The sequence below is a fragment of the Bombina bombina genome, chromosome 5 (assembly GCF_027579735.1).
Source record: "Bombina bombina isolate aBomBom1 chromosome 5, aBomBom1.pri, whole genome shotgun sequence".
NCBI lineage: Eukaryota > Metazoa > Chordata > Amphibia > Anura > Bombinatoridae > Bombina > Bombina bombina.
The window spans coordinates 58861719-58877906 of NC_069503.1; the positions used below are offsets into that span (position 1 = coordinate 58861719).

General features: G+C 38.3%; 1 protein-coding gene across 1 annotated transcript; it reads right to left on the reverse strand.

Moving 5' to 3' along the window:
• Positions 1-11087: 11087 nt before the first annotated feature.
• On the reverse strand, positions 11088-13952 carry LOC128659200 (gastrula zinc finger protein XlCGF26.1-like). The gene is made up of 2 exons (XM_053712882.1): positions 13814-13952; positions 11088-12985 (listed from the first exon to the last, which is right to left on the reverse strand). Exons 1-2 carry the CDS (start codon positions 13830-13832, stop codon positions 11640-11642), a joined length of 1365 nt encoding a protein of 454 aa, XP_053568857.1. The 5' UTR covers positions 13833-13952; the 3' UTR covers positions 11088-11639.
• Positions 13953-16188: the final 2236 nt, after the last annotated feature.

The following is a 16188-nucleotide window of genomic DNA, read 5'->3' on the forward strand; positions in this document are numbered from 1 at the left end:
CAATATACAGGGCGAGAAAATTATTGTAGAAACAGCCCACCAGCCTTTGCTATATTTGCAAAGTGAAAGAATAAGAGATGGAAATTTGTCAAATAGCCGCATAACAGCGTGGACTCTTTCCTTACAAGGCTGGCCACTAGAAATTCACTACAAGCAGAATAAAAAGAATCCAGCCGCACAAGGGCTTGCTGAGCTCCACGACTGTACTGCTAGAGATCCTGGGGAAGAATTATCAGAAGATGATTTTCTGGAGGAACAATTGCTTTCCCCATATAAAATGTACAATGAGCAAAATTGCCAAACATTACCTTGGGTGTATGTTGATGGTTGTTCTTACCATGCCACCATTGAAAATGAGCACAGATTAGTCGCTGGCATTGGTATAACTGGGGCAAATGGATTCCCAAATATATCCATAGGTTTCAACATTGGACCAAGATCCAGTCAAGTTGCTGAACTAACTGCTGTTTTCAAAACCATTGAAATGGCTATTGAACATGATATTCATGAATTTGTGATCATAACTGACTCAAATTATGTGCGTGACAGCTTTGTTGAATACCTGCCAACTTGGAAAAGAAATGGCATGCAGAAAAGCAATAACAAACCAGTGAAGCATGGCAAGTTGTTCTGCAAGATTGATAATCTGGTGGTATCCAATGATTTAACCCTACACTGGAAAAAGACCAAGGGTCATTCCAGGGTTCTAGGTCCGGATAAGGAAGGCAATGACCTTGTGGATTCATTAGCCAAACAAGGAGCCATAACTGGAGAACTCCTTAATATTGACCATTTAATGGGTGCAATTCAGGTAGAAGCCATTACCAGAAACCAGGCCAAACAACAGAGTGAGCCTAACCTGGTACAATGGAGTCAGGATTCTCCAAGTGAGGACCTGACCACTAGTCAAAAAGAAGACCCCATTGTAGGCATCTTCTATAAACACATAGAAGATCCTGAAAACAACCCCATCTCAAAAGATGATTGTATTGGCAAAGAAGATCTTAGAATCTTAATAAAATCTAGATCACAATTCAAGTTACAGGATGGTTTGTTAATTAGAACCTCCAAAACTGGCATCCAGCAGTGGGTAGTACCCACCAAGTTCAGAGGTCTAATGCTTCAACATGCCCATGATGCTCCCACATCTGGTCATCGTGGTGCCAAACTCACGTATGAAATATTACGCGATTACACTTTTTGGCCACACCTGTTGAAAGATGTTCAAACCTACTGTCAAGGGTGTTTAATCTGCCCACAGTTCCAACCCACTACACCAACGCATAGAGCGCCATTGCAGAAAAGGGGGATGGTAATGTCATGGTCAGATATACAAATTGATTTTATTGGCCCTGTAACTAGGTCATCAGGAGGTAACAAATACATGTTAACTGTGACATGTCTGTTCACTAAATGGGTAGAGTGCATTAGTGCACCTAACAATAGTGCTGACACATGCGCAGCATTGCTCATCAACCATGTGTTTTCCAGATTTGGTTTGCCCCAAAGAATCGAATCAGATTGGGGAACCCACTTCACTAGCGAAGTGATGACCAAAATGTGGAAAATACTAGGGGTTAAAAGAAAGCTCCATATTGCTTATAGAGCTGCCTCAAGTGGTGGTGTAGAACGTTACAACCAGTCCATTGTTAAAATCCTCAAAAAGTTTGTGAGTGAAACGGGTAAAGACTGGGATGTAAAACTACCTCTAGTCCTAATGGCATTAAGAGCAACTCCAAGTAGTGCTACCAAGATGTCACCTTTTGAACTGATGACTGGTAGAAGAATGTTTCTACCTCAGCATCTACTGTACCATACATCAGACCAAAACTTGATAAACGCTGCCAATACACATCAATATGTGGAGAACCTAAGAAAGCACCTGCAATATGCCTTTGCATTTGCTCAAAGGAATTTAGAAAGAGCCGCAACTGCCACTAAAACCTATTATGATCTCAAAACATCCAAAAAGGAATACGAAATAAATGATAAAGTTTACCTTTATAACTTTGCAAGAGATCAGGTTAGGGAGAAGAAATTTCTTCCCTCATGGAAAGGTCCTTTTGTCATTACTGACAAAATATCTCCAGTGGCCTATAAAATAAGGATCCCCAAAAATGAAAGTTTCATAGAGAAATGGGTCCATATCAATCAATTGTGGGCATGTCATCCCAGATCCCAACTACAAGTCATAGAGGGAGAATGAAGTGTCATATCCCCAAATGCACTAAAGACATACTGTAGTTTAAAGATGACTAGCTGATAAACATGAAGGCTCAAAAGTGACAGACTATCTACATAGAAGACTGTCTATGGTGTGTACAGTTAACATCCGCGCCGAATACCATTGACTTTAAGCCAATTTAAATACATGTGTCCTACATCTATTTAAAATTGGAAGGGGGATTTATGTCAAGGTATATGTAAGGTTAATAAATATATATATTTATTTATTCAGATCTGACTGGTCAGTAGAAAATGATTCATTTCTGTCAGACAAACTGACTTCAATCATGTGTAATTCTCCCACCACTGAACAGGTAAGGTTATTCAAAAGGCAGCATATGCTCTTAATTGGAAGTGCAAACTCATTGTTCAGCTCTTCCCCACTTTAGTATGTAAAATTATTCTAAAACACCCCAATGAGGGAAATAAACATTTGGCTTGTTAAACTTTGACAACCATCTCAGGATACCATTTGTCTTTCAAACTGGATAGGTGTGATAGCATTTCCAAAGTGACATGTTTTGTGAGAATTTCAGCATTACTCTCAGATGCAAAAAGACCCCATGTGGTGAATAAAAGACGAAGAGTCTGGGACCTGATTTAGAAGAAAAAGCAGTGGGGGTTTTAAAAAAAAAAAAAAAAAAAGGCTTTTAACAAGAGGCACATTTTAAAATGTAACTTTTATATATATATATATATATATATATATATATATATATATATATATATATATATATATATATATGTGTGTGTGTGTATATGTGTATTGTATATATATATGCATATTTTGAAAGCATGAAGTGTCTTAGCATCTGTGTTTTAAGAATCTTTGTGGACCTAAAAAGAAATGATTAATGACACGTATTATTTTATTTCAGGTGGACCATGGGCAAAATTCCTGCATGCAAGAATTATGGGAGACATAGAGCATACTATATTATGTGAAAACGTATTAGATATAGAAATGCCAGGATACTGATAAAATTGTAATACATTTTAAGCTAATAATTAGCAGTATTAAATTGCCTTAATATAATACAATGTTAATAATATAACATATTTGGTATCAGAATAATCAGAAAAAATAATCTAATACTACCCATCTATAATTGGGGTTATATATGATTAATGCAGAGAGTTATAATCTGATTAAATAACCATTTTATGAGAATAATTAGCTTGTTAAAAATGTTTAGAAATGTTAAAGGTGAATTTGTTTTGTTTGTATGTCTACTGCCACCCAGTGTTATGTTGCGAAAATTGCAGCCATGAGATGATTGGTTGTTGCAAGGATGCATCTCCTTGGCAACATATATTCCCAGATGAACCAATCCATGTTCAGTTGTTAAGGGCCAATCTGAGACAAGGAGGGCCACCCATATTCATCACCTATGATGGAAAAGAACCCATATAAAGTGATTGCCACAGAGAGATAAAGGGAGATTTCTGCTGAGCTAAACTTGTAAACTGGTTCCTGTTGGGCGTGAAATACCATTTACTCAAGCAAAGCTGATCTATTCTGCTCATTGACTGCAAATAATACTTATTGGTATTTTCTGAGGTGAAAATATTCCTATCAAGGAATATTGGATATCCATTTAGTACTCTTTTTGGTAATGTATTAAGAGATTGCTGTAACAAATAGATTTAAAGAGCAGATTGTACTTTTAAACTGTGTGTCATTGTTTTGGATAGTTCTTAGCTGGCCTGTTTGTATGCAAAAACAATTTAAAATAAGCATTCATTGTAAATTAATATTGTATTAGGATAAATTGCAGTTAAATAGCAGAATATATGTATTATACTATTGATTATAAGCACTGTTAGAATTGTATCGCTTGGATGTTAAAAGATAAAGATTTTAGTCTCATTGTGTAAACTGAATGAAAGGCTATTTGTAAATAAGGCTGGTTTTAAAGGTAAGCGTGTATGAACTTTGCATAGCATATTTAAATAGTTTTCAAGCGCATATAATATTGTGTCATATTCTGGTATTGCAAATATATTTCAAAATGTTCATGGATATTAACTAAATAAAAGAATTCAGGTATTTATATTAATTGTATGGTTTCTAGTAGATGCATGTTGGTTAAGGGTTTCTATTTTTAAGGATAATTATTATTTGTATTGTGTTATAACCCTGCCATAAGCTGATGTATTATTTGGAGAGCACTACTTAGATTTTCATAAATATACTGACAGGGTAGGTCGCACAGCGATGGCAGCAAATATAAATATATAAGCATATTTATTAGTTAATATGTGTATTTACACTGTGTGTGTGTGTATATATATATATATATATATATAAGCATATACATGTGTATTTATAATGTGTATATATATATAAAAGCATATACATGTATATTTACACTGTGTATATATATATATATATAAATAAAAGCATATACATGTGTATTTACACTGTGTTTATATATATATATATAAAAGCATATACATGTATATTTACACTGTGTATATATATAAAAGCATATACATGTGTATTTACATTGTGTATATATATAAAAGCATATACATGTATATTTACACTGTGTGTGTATATATATATATGTATATATATATATATATATATATATATATATAAAGTAAATTTATGCTTACCTGATAAATTAATTTCTTCTATGGTACGACGAGTCCACAGATACATCCTTTACTTGTGGGATATTATCTTCCTGCTAACAGGAAGTGGCAAAGAGCACCACAGCAGAGCTGTCTATATAGCTCCTTCCTTAGCTCCACCCCCCAGTCATTCGACCAAAGGTACAGGAAGAAAAAGGAGAAACTAAAAGGTGCAGAGGTGACTGAAGTTTAAAATCCAAAATTATAATCTGTCTTAAAATGACAGGCGGGCCGTGGACTTGTTGTACCATAGAAGAAATTAATTTATCAGGTAAGCATAAATTTACTTTTCTTCTATAAGGTACGACGAGTCCGCAGATTCATCCTTTACTTGTGGGATACAATACCAAAGCTACAGGACACGGATGAACGGGAGGGACAAGACAGATGGTTAAACAGAAGGCACCACTGCTTGAAGAACTTTTCTCCCAAAAATAGCCTCCGAAGAAGCAAAAGTATCAAATTTGTAAAATTTGGAAAAGCTATGAAGCGAAGACCAAGTCGCAGCCTTACAAATCTGTTCAACAGAAGCATCATTTTTAAAAGCCCATGTGGAAGCCACCGCTCTAGTAGAGTGAGCTGTAATCCTTTCAGGAGGCTGCTGTCCAGCAGTCTTGTATGCCAGATGGATGATGCTTTTCAGCCAAAAAGAAAGAGAGGTAGCCGTAGCTTTTTGACCTCTAAGTTTTCCAGAATAGACAACAAACAAAGAAGATGTTTGACGGAAATCCTTGGTTGCTTGCAAGTAAAACTTCAAAGCACGAACCACGTCCAAGTTGTGCAACAGACGCTCCTTCTCAGGATTAGGACACAGAGAAGGAACAACAATTTCCTGATTGATATTCCTATTAGTAACAACCTTAGGAAGGAATCCAGGTTTGGTACGCAAAACCACCTTATCAGCATGGAAAACAAGATAAGACGAGTCGCATTGCAACACAGATAGTTCAGAAACTCTTCGAGCCGAAGAGATAGCAACTAGAATCAAAACTTTCCAAGATAGAAGCTTAATATCTATGGAATGCATAGGTTCAAACGCAACCCCTTGAAGAACTTTAAGAACTAAATTCAGACTCCATGGCGGAGCAACAGGTTTAAACACAGGCTTGATTCTAACTAAAGCCTGACAGAACGACTGAACGTCTGGAACATCTGCCAGACGCTTGTGCAGTAGAATTGATAAAGCAGATATCTGTCCCTTTAAGGAACTAGGTGATAGCCCCTTCTCCAATCCTTCTTGGAGAAAGGACAAAATCCTAGGAATCCTGATCTTACTCCATGAGTAGCCTTTGGATTTGCACCAATAAAGATATATACGCCATATCTTATGATAAATTTTCCTAGTGACAGGCTTTCGAGCCTGTAACATGTCCACCAGGTCTGCATACAAAGTCCTGCGTGGCCACGCAGGTGCTATCAAAATCACCAAAGCTCTCTCCTGTTTGATTCTGGCAATCAAATGAGGAAGGAGAGGAAATGGTGGAAACACATAAGCCAGGTTGAACGACCAGGGTACTGCTAGAGCATCTATCAGTACTGCCTGAGGATCCCTTGACCTGGACCCGTAACAAGGAAGTTTGGCGTTCTGACGAGACGCCATCAGATCCAATTCTGGTGTGCCCCTTTGCTGAATCAATTGTGCAAACACCTCCGGATGGAGTTCCCACTCCCCCGGATGAAAAGCCTGACGACATAGAAAATCCGCTTCCCAGTTCTCCACTCCTGGGATATAGATTGCTGATAGATGGCAAGAGTGAGCCTCTGCCCATCAAATTATTTTGGTAACCTCTATCATCGCTAGAGAACTCTTTGTTCCCCCCTAATGATTGATATATGCTACAGTCGTGATATTGTCTGACTGGAATCTTATGAATCTGGCTGAAGCCAGCTGAGACCACACCTGAAGCGCGTTGAATATCGCTCTCAGTTCTAGAATATTTATCGGGAGGAGAGCCTCCTCCTGAGTCCACAAACCCTGTGCTTTCAGGGAATTCCAGACTGCACCCCAGCCCCATAGGCTGGCGTCCGTCGTCACTATGACCCATGCTGGCCTGCGGAAACACATTCCCTGGGACAGATGATCCTGTGACAACCACCAAAGAAGAGAGTCTCTGGTCTCTTGATCCAGATTTATCTGAGGAGATAAATCTGCATAATCACCATTCCACTATTTGAGCATGCATAGTTGCAGTGGTCTGAGATGCAAGCGAGCAAACGGAACTATGTCCATTGCCGCTACCATTAGTCCGATTACCTCCATACACTGAGCCACTGACGGCCAAGGAATGAAGAGTTCGGCAGGTGGTTAGAAAAGCCAACACAATGTCCGTGTGAGATTTGGCTAGTTGGTAAGTCGATGCCTGAATTAAGATATCGTCCAGATAAGGCGCCACTGCTATGCCCCGCAGCCTTAGAACCGCTAGAAGGGACCCTAGCAACTTTGTGAAAATTCTGGGAGCTGTGGCCAACCCGAAGGGAAGAGCCACAAACTGATAATGCTTGTCCAGAAAGGCGAACCTGAGGAACTGGTGATGATCTTTGTGGATAGGGATGTGTAGATACGCATCCTTTAAGTCCACGGTGGTCATATATTGACCCTCCTGGATCATTGGTAAAATAGTCTGAATGGTCTCCATCTTGAAGGATGGGACTCTGAGGAATTTGTTTAGGATATTGAGATCTAAAATTGGTCTGAAGGTTCCTTCTTTTTGGGAACCACAAACAGATTGGAGTAGAACCCCTGCCCCTGTTCTGTTTTCGGAACTGGGCAGATCACTCCCATGGTATATAGGTCTTTTACACAGCGTAAGAATGCCTCTCTTTTTGACTGGTTTACAGACAACTGAAAAAGATGGAATCTCCCCCTTGGAGGAGAATCCTTGAAATCTAGAAGATACCCCTGGGTTACGATTTCTAAAGCCCAGGAGTCCTGAACGTCTCTTGCCCAAGCCTGAGGGAAGAGAGAAAGTCTGCCCCCTACTAGATCTGGTCCCGGATCGGGGGCTACCCCTTCATGCTGTCTTGGTGAATGCAGCAGGCTTCTTGTCCTGTTTACCTTTGTTCCAAGTCTGGTTAGGTCTCCAGACTGACTTGGATTGAGCAAAATTCCCCTCTTGCTTTGCAGCAGGGGAAGAGTTAGAGGGACCACCTTTGAAGTTTCGAAAGGAACGAAAATTATTTTGTTTGGTCCTCATCTTATTTGTCTTATCCTGAGGAAGGGCATGGTCTTTCCCTCCAGTGATGTCTGAAATGATCTCTTTCAGTTCAGGCCCGAATAGGGTCTTACCCTTGAAAGGGATGGCTAAAAGCTTAGATTTTGATGATACATCAGCAGACCAGGACTTAAGCCATAACGCTCTATGCGCTAAAATGGCAAAACCTGAATTCTTTGCCGCTAATTTAGCCAGTTGAAAAGCGGCATCTGTAATGAAAGAATTAGCTAGCTTGAGAGATCTAATTCTATCCAGAATATCATCTAATGTGGTCTCAACCTGAAGAGCCTCCTCCAAAGCCTCGAACCAAAAAGCAGCTGCAGTAGTTACGGGAACAATGCATGCTATAAGTTGGAGAAGAAAACCCTGATTAACAAATATTTTCTTTAGGAGACCCTCTAATTTTTTATCCATAGGATCTTTGAAAGCACAACTGTCCTCAATAGGTATAGTTGTATGCTTAGCCAGGGTAGAAATAGCTCCCTCCACCTTAGAGACCGTCTGCCATGAGTCCCGCATGGTGTCTGATATGGGAAACATTTTCTTAAAAGTAGGAGGGGGAGCGAACGGAATACCTGGTCTATCCCACTCCTTAGTAACAATGTCCGAAATCCTCTTAGGGACCGGAAAAACATCAGTGTAAGTAGGAACCTCTAGAAATCTGTCCATTTTACACAATTTCTCTGGAACTACAATAGGGTCACAATCATCCAGAGTCGCTAAAACCTCCCTGAGCAATAAGTGGAGGTGTTCTAGTTTAAATTTAAAAGCCGTCATATCTGAGTCTGTCTGAGGGAACATCTTTCCTGAATCAGAAATCTCTCCCTCAGACAGCAAATCCCTCACCCCCAACTCAGAACATTGTGCGGGTACATCGGATATGGCTAATAAAGCGTCAGAGGGCTCAGCATTTGTTCTCACACCAGACCTACTGCGCTTCCCCTGCAACCCAGGCAGCTTAGATAAAACCTCTGTGAGGGTAGTATTCATAACTGCGGCCATATCTTGCAGGGTGAAAGAATTAGACGCACTAGAAGTACTTGGCGTCGCTTGTGCGGGCGTTAATGGTTGCGACACTTGGGCAGAATTAGATGGCATAACCTGATTCCCTTCTTACTGAGAATCATCCTGCGACATACTTTTAGTAGCTAAAATATGTTCTTTGCAATTTATTGACCTTTCAGTGAATGAGGGACACATTCTAAGTGGGAGTTCCACAATGGCTTCTAAACATATTGAACAATGACTTTCCTCAATGTCAGACATGTTGAACAGGCTAGTAATGACTACAAACAAGCATGAAAACACTTTATTTAGTGAAAAAAAAAACAATATTAAAAAACGGTACTGCGACTTTAAGAGAAAAAAGCATACACGTTCTGCAAAACTGCTTTAAAATGCACCACATTTTTCAAATTTTTGATAGCAGACTCACTATGTGTAGTTAAGTTTGCCCCACAAGAAAATTTAACATTTAACCTTTTATTGTGCAAACCGGATTGAATTAAGGCCTAAATCCGGAAAAAAACACCCCAAGCACCTTGCCACAGCCCTGCTGTGGCGCCTACCTGCCCTCAGCGGTTGTAAATATGGGGTTAAAGCTTCGATTTGGCCCAAACCATCCACAAGGGTCCTCAGGAGTTGGAGCTTGCTGCTTGCTGAGTGAAAACAACTGCGTATCTGAGGCGCGAAAATAGGCCCCGCCCATCTCACTCGATGTCTCTACAGCCTCAAAGAACCGCACCAGAGCGGTTTTAAACTAGCCATGTGGGTTCTGAGACCCAAAAAATAAGCCAAGTGTACCCTCAATAAAGTTGCTCAAAAAACGTTATTGCCCACAAAAACTTTAACAGCACTCCCAGTTCAGAAAACGTTTGCCCACAAACATTCAAAACTCAGTGTCAACGTTTTTTTAATTAGCCCCTTATGCAAGCTTAGAAATGCCTTTCTATAGCTCTTAGGATTACTGCTTACCCTTACCCTCATGGGGATACTGTCAGCCTTTCTGAAATACACAGTCTCTCCAGAAAAAATGACTGAACATACCTCACTGCTATATAGCATGAAAACTTTCCTCACACTGAAGTTTCCTGTACTCCTCAGCCTCTGTGGGAACAGCACTGGATCTTAGTTACAAATGCTAAGATCATCATCCTCCAGGCAGAAGTCTTCATCCATCTGCTGCCTGAGAGTAAATAGTACACACCGGTACCATTTAAAACAAAAAACTCTTGCTTGAAGAAATTAAAAACTAATATTTTATTACCTCTTTCACTTTACCCTTCCTAGTACTTAGAGTAGGCAAAGAGAATGACTGGGGGTGGAGCTAAGGGAGGAGCTATATAGACAGCTCTGCTGTGGTGCTCTTTGCCACTTCCTGTTAGCAGGAGGATAATATCCCACAAGTAAAGGATGAAACCGTGGACTCGTAGTACCTTATAGAAGAAAGCATATACAGTATATTTACACTGTGTGTATATATATATATATATATATATATATAAGCATATACATGTATATTTACACTGTGTATATATATATATATATATATATATATATATATATATATAAAAGCATATACAGTATATTTACAGGGAAGACACAGTTCCCATAGACCACAATGTAAAGGCACTTTTCAGTGCTGTCTTTTTTAACACTGCACAGCCAGCAATTTTAACCCCCAAAAACTGCAGTTATTTTTGTTTTGTTTTTAAAAATGCTATTTTTTTATTAAAGAAAAGTAACACTAACATTTAGGGGCATTTGGTGGACATTTAGAAAATTAACCAGAAATCTTTTCTCTTGTTAATTTTATAAGCGCTAATTGTTACCATGAGCTCGTGGTAGAACAAATCAGCCGCTTGTAATGGCTGATAACTTATGGGCACATTTTTGTGTGTGCAATAAATTAGCGCTCCACTTGTAATCTAGCCCATTGTTTCTCATGAAATAAAATCAGTTTCCCCTCAGTAATTCCTCTGGTATATAACATGTACAATGCTAAGCATCTTTTGCTATAAGAAAAGGTTTATCCACATGATGTGCACATTAAATATATCTCCCAGATGTCAATCATTTGAGACTGATGTTCTTGTTTATATAATACTCTAACACTCTATTCATATAAAGACTCCTTTATTCTGTAAATGTAATTATTTCCTCCCCTATGTAAATCAAACGTACAACTCCTAACACTGGCATATTAATAAACAACACTGGGGGTGCTTTGGTGGTGAATGGTTGTGTAAACAGGTCAGTATGAGGACATATCTGTATATTACTGTGTGGTGTTTGGATTCTATCACATTGATATGAGAGAAACTTAGGTGCACATATATAGAAAAACAAAGGACAGCAGGAGAGCACTTCCAATCTGGGGCTTTTATAACTGGGATTAGAAAGTGTTATTTACAATATGATACTTTTTGATGCTTCTATTTAGAGAGTTTGTCCTCTTTAGGATAATTGTAAAAAGGTTTGTACACTGTGTATATAAAGTTTGTGTGTAAATAGTTGGTGTTTTGTGATACCTGATTTCAATAAAACCATTTTTCCCACTTTCTAAACATGTGAAAGGTTTCTTCCCTTGTGAATCCTTTCATGACTTTTCAGATTACTCTTTTGTGTAAAACATTTTCCACACTCTGTACATGTGAAAGGCTTTTCTCCTGTGTGAATCCTTTCATGACTTTTCAGATTACTCATATGTGTAAAACATTTTCCACACTCAGTACATGTGAACAGCTTTTCTCCTGTGTGAATTCTTTCATGAGTTTTCAGAACACTCTTTTGTCTAAAACTTTTCCCACACTCTGTACATGTGAACAGCTTTTCTCCTGTGTGAATCCTTTCATGAATATTCAGACTACTCTTTAATGTAAAACATTTTCCACACTCTGTACATGTGAAAGGCTTTTCTCCTGTGTGAATCATTTCATGAGTTTTCAGATTACTCATATGTGTAAAACATATTCCACACTCTGTACATGTGAAAGGCTTTTTTCCTGTGTGACTCCTTTCATGAATATTCAGATGACTCTTTAATGTAAAACATTTTCCACACTCTGTACATGTGAAAGGCTTTTCTCCTGTGTGAATCCATGTATGATGTTTCAGAGTACTTTTTTCTGTAAAACATTTTCCACACTCTGTACATGTGAAAGGCTTTTCTCCTGTGTGAATCATTTCATGATTTTTCAGACTACTCTTTTTTGTAAAACATTTTGCACACTCTGTACATGTGAAAGGCTTTTCTCCTGTGTGAACCATTTCATGGGTTTTTAGATCACTTTTATGTGTAAAACATTTTCCACACTCTGTACATGTGAAAGGTTTCTCCCCTGTGTGAGTCTTTTCATGAGATATGAGATTTCCCTTGGATGTGAAACATCTCCCACACTCATTACATGTGAAAGGTTTCTCCCCTGTGTGGGTCTTTTTGTGACACTTAAGGCTTCCTTTAGATGTGAAACATCTCCCGCATTCTGTACATGTGTGAGGTTTCACAACTGTGTGGTGTTCAAGGAGATGCAAATTACATGTGAAGCTTTTCTCACATTCTGTACATTCGAATGGTTTCTTATTTGTATGAATAATTTGGCTAGACTTAAGACTTTCCCCTTCTTTTAAATGTTTTGAAAACTCAGTAAATGTGTGTGGTTTAGCCTCTGGGATAATCATTTCACTAGATAAGGCATAAATGTTGTCCTCTTGTTTGATGACTAAATGACTCTCTGTACATAATGATTGCTGCCCAGTTCCTGCCAATTCACCATCTTCTTTAAATATCTGCTGTGAGTTCCCCAATGTTTGTGAATAGTCATTAGTGTCTGAGACTATTGGCGTTTGTGGTATCAAACTGATGCTTGCAGTAGTGAAGGATGGGTATGAACTATTCAAGTGATTGTCTACATAAAAAGAAAAGGAATAAAGAAAATAAAGAAAGTTTATTCTTTAAAATGGAATCCATCGTCTTACACAAATCATATTATTTATTTACACTCCATAAAATGGCTTCTGTTTTGTGTTTATTTTTAAATTGATTAACCTGTAAATCCCAAATTTAAACAAAGAAAGACAAATAATGTAAAAATTTCTACATCGTAATAAACTAAACCCCTGATTATTGATTAAAACAATTTATAGTGCCCCATTAAATAAGGTGCAGGTGGATAATGTTCTCAGCCAGGGAACAAGTACATCTGTATTCTGAGCAAGATAGGTGGCATCTACCATCCTTATTTAACATTGCACAAGCAAATGCACCTACAGCACTGCCCGGCTCATGCTCAACCAGTAGGGTGAGAATATGATGTCTTAATCATCACAGACTAATAATTAGTGTGAGATGTTTTGAAAGGCTAAAGGAGCAGTGATCTTATGATACTTCTTAGCTTGCAGTTGCAGTTGTTTAATTTATATAATCAGCCAAAAATGTATTAGTTTAATAAGACTCACTGTGGAATTAAGCACACAAATCAGTGGCGGTTCTGGGGTGGGGAACACTTACTGGTGGAGTTCTGGGTGTTCCACATATGGGAACAAGAGTAGTTATGGGAGTTCCATGAGTTGGGTTAGGGCAGGGGAAGGTAGAGTTGCAGGTGATCTGAGAGCTGGTGTTGACACAAATGTAATTAAAAGATGCAGATATAAATATAATAGTTTATATTTGTTTAATGAGGGATCTATTCTATTTTCCAAGTAATTAAAGTCAGCATAATATCTATTTTACTCACCTAACACATATGAGTTCATGCTGATAATAGGCTCCAATGTCCGTGCTCAGGAAGAAGGTTCCCTTATTTACTCCAGTTACATCAATACCTGATATCTCTCAGTGCTCTGGCCGTGTCTGTAAAAAGTATATTAAATGGTTTAGACAGATAATAATAAATAACGGTTCTGATTAAAGGGTTAGAAATGTATTATCATTTGAACCTATTAAAATATGTTAATATAAAGACTACTATAAATGTAATCAAATAAAACTGGTTTGTTTTTTTAAATGAAGCTTTCACATATCTTAATTTTAAAGATTAAATGATCATGAAATGAGCAGTAAGGACTGCCCATAAAATGAGGCATGGCTCATGTAAATCTAGCATCCGCCCCCCATCCAATGGTGAAGCTGCTGGGCCTCTTAATTTTAATATTTAATTTAGTGTTAAAGCAAGCACACAGCAAAGTAAAAAACATTGTGCTTGGAGGGGCAGCTTCACAGTGGAAACAGAGGAGACCGGGAACAATATAAACCACGCTCCAGGCTGCAAGTTTACCAAAAGAAAGTGGTCTGGAGCAGAGTGAACAAACGTTAGCTGGGAGCTGTGCGAGACTTCACAGCTGCTTCTGTCCCACTTCAGCCCTGCACTAAGGAGAGCAGACGGTAAATACAGCAGTGAGTAAAAAGTTTATTTTACGCTGTCGGGCTCATCTTCCCCCTCCTTCTTGCTGTCTTTGCTTGATTTGTGACTGTGAGGGCTCCGGTTCCACATGAATGCAAACACAGCAAGAGGGAGGGAGGAGATAAGCCTGACAGCTTAAATAAACAGAGCTCTCAAACTCACCGCTGTATTCAATGTCTAAAACACAGATGCACTTTGTCATAGGCAGGGAAGAATTGCATGAACGGTGCTCTCCTAAAATGTCTCCTCCTCTGTTTTCTTTGTGACGCTGCCCCTTCAAGCAGCAATCATGGAAAGATGTATATTTTTCACTCCCTGAGTTGATGCCTTTACAAAATCGGTCCAGATGCCCATCTAGTATCCTGATTAGCCGGTGCCTGCTTGCAAGAATTTGTGCTACTGCCTCCTGTTAGTAGACTGCTCAATTCGCTGCAGGAGACAGGAGGGCGAGTCTGCGCATGCGTTGCCAATATCTTTGTTTTAATGCGCATGCGGGCGGCCATGATGTTTCTACCTAGGTAGAACATCGTAATATGCCCATAAAATGAACAGAAAATGGGTTTGGCGCAGTATTCATTTTTAGATTGAAATTAAAAGGAATGTAAACAAAATTGTAAAAAGGTACCAATTACAAATGTACTTATTATATAAATATGTTTTGATTGAGTTAAAAATATTTTTTTGGGTTTACTATCCCTTTAACTGTACGTATGGTATAATTAAAGGCACACATAACAATTCATGTGATACAGATCAGCTGTTTAGGTTATTACATATGTGCTATTGATTCAGCACAATAATTTAGTACAGTTAGCTCTGTGGGTGTTACAGTTGCACATTAAATATTTATCTTTCCAGAAATTTACAAGTACAGTATAAGCCCAGGAGTAGACAATCTATTTATGAGTGGGACAAACCACAACCTTACAAATATATTATAATCATTTTTAATATCATTTATATCAAAGAGCAGCAGTTACACAAATGTTAGATAAGAGTTGTTTATATGTAATTTAAATCTAATACTACAGTATTGATATTGTACTTTCTACAGATCCTTACTGTCAGACATTTTGTTTACTAAAAATAAAATGTGTAACAAAAACCACACACAAATAGTGATAATAATAATACAGACCAATATGTAGTACCGACCAATATGTAGTAATATATCCAACGTGAAAAGAGTCTTTAATGGAGACAGTAGCACAAATACAAATAGTCCATACGATGTTCCTCAGAAGGAAGAGAAAGAAACACATCATAGCATAATACTGTGTAATCTTCACTCCCCAGATGTAAGGCAGACCCAGAATACTCACATTAGTTAGAGCTTCAACAGCTCAAGATAATCAGGTTTATTGTGCAGACCCCAGGCAGACTGGATACAGACACAGACAAATGCTTAAAGGGACACTGAACCCAACATTTTTCTTTCGTGATTCAGATAGAGCATGCAATTTTAAGCAACTTTTTAAGTTACTCAAATTTTCTTCATTCTCTTGGTATCTTTATTTGAAATGCAAGAATGTAAGTTTAGATGCCGGCCCATTTTTGGTGAACAACCAGGGTTGTTCTTGCTGATTGGTGGATAAATTTATTTCTTTTTCGATACAATGAGTCCACGGATTTCATTCTTACTTGTGGGATTATGCCTCCAGGTCAGCAGGAGGAGGCAAAGAGCACCACAGCAGAGCTGTATAAATAGC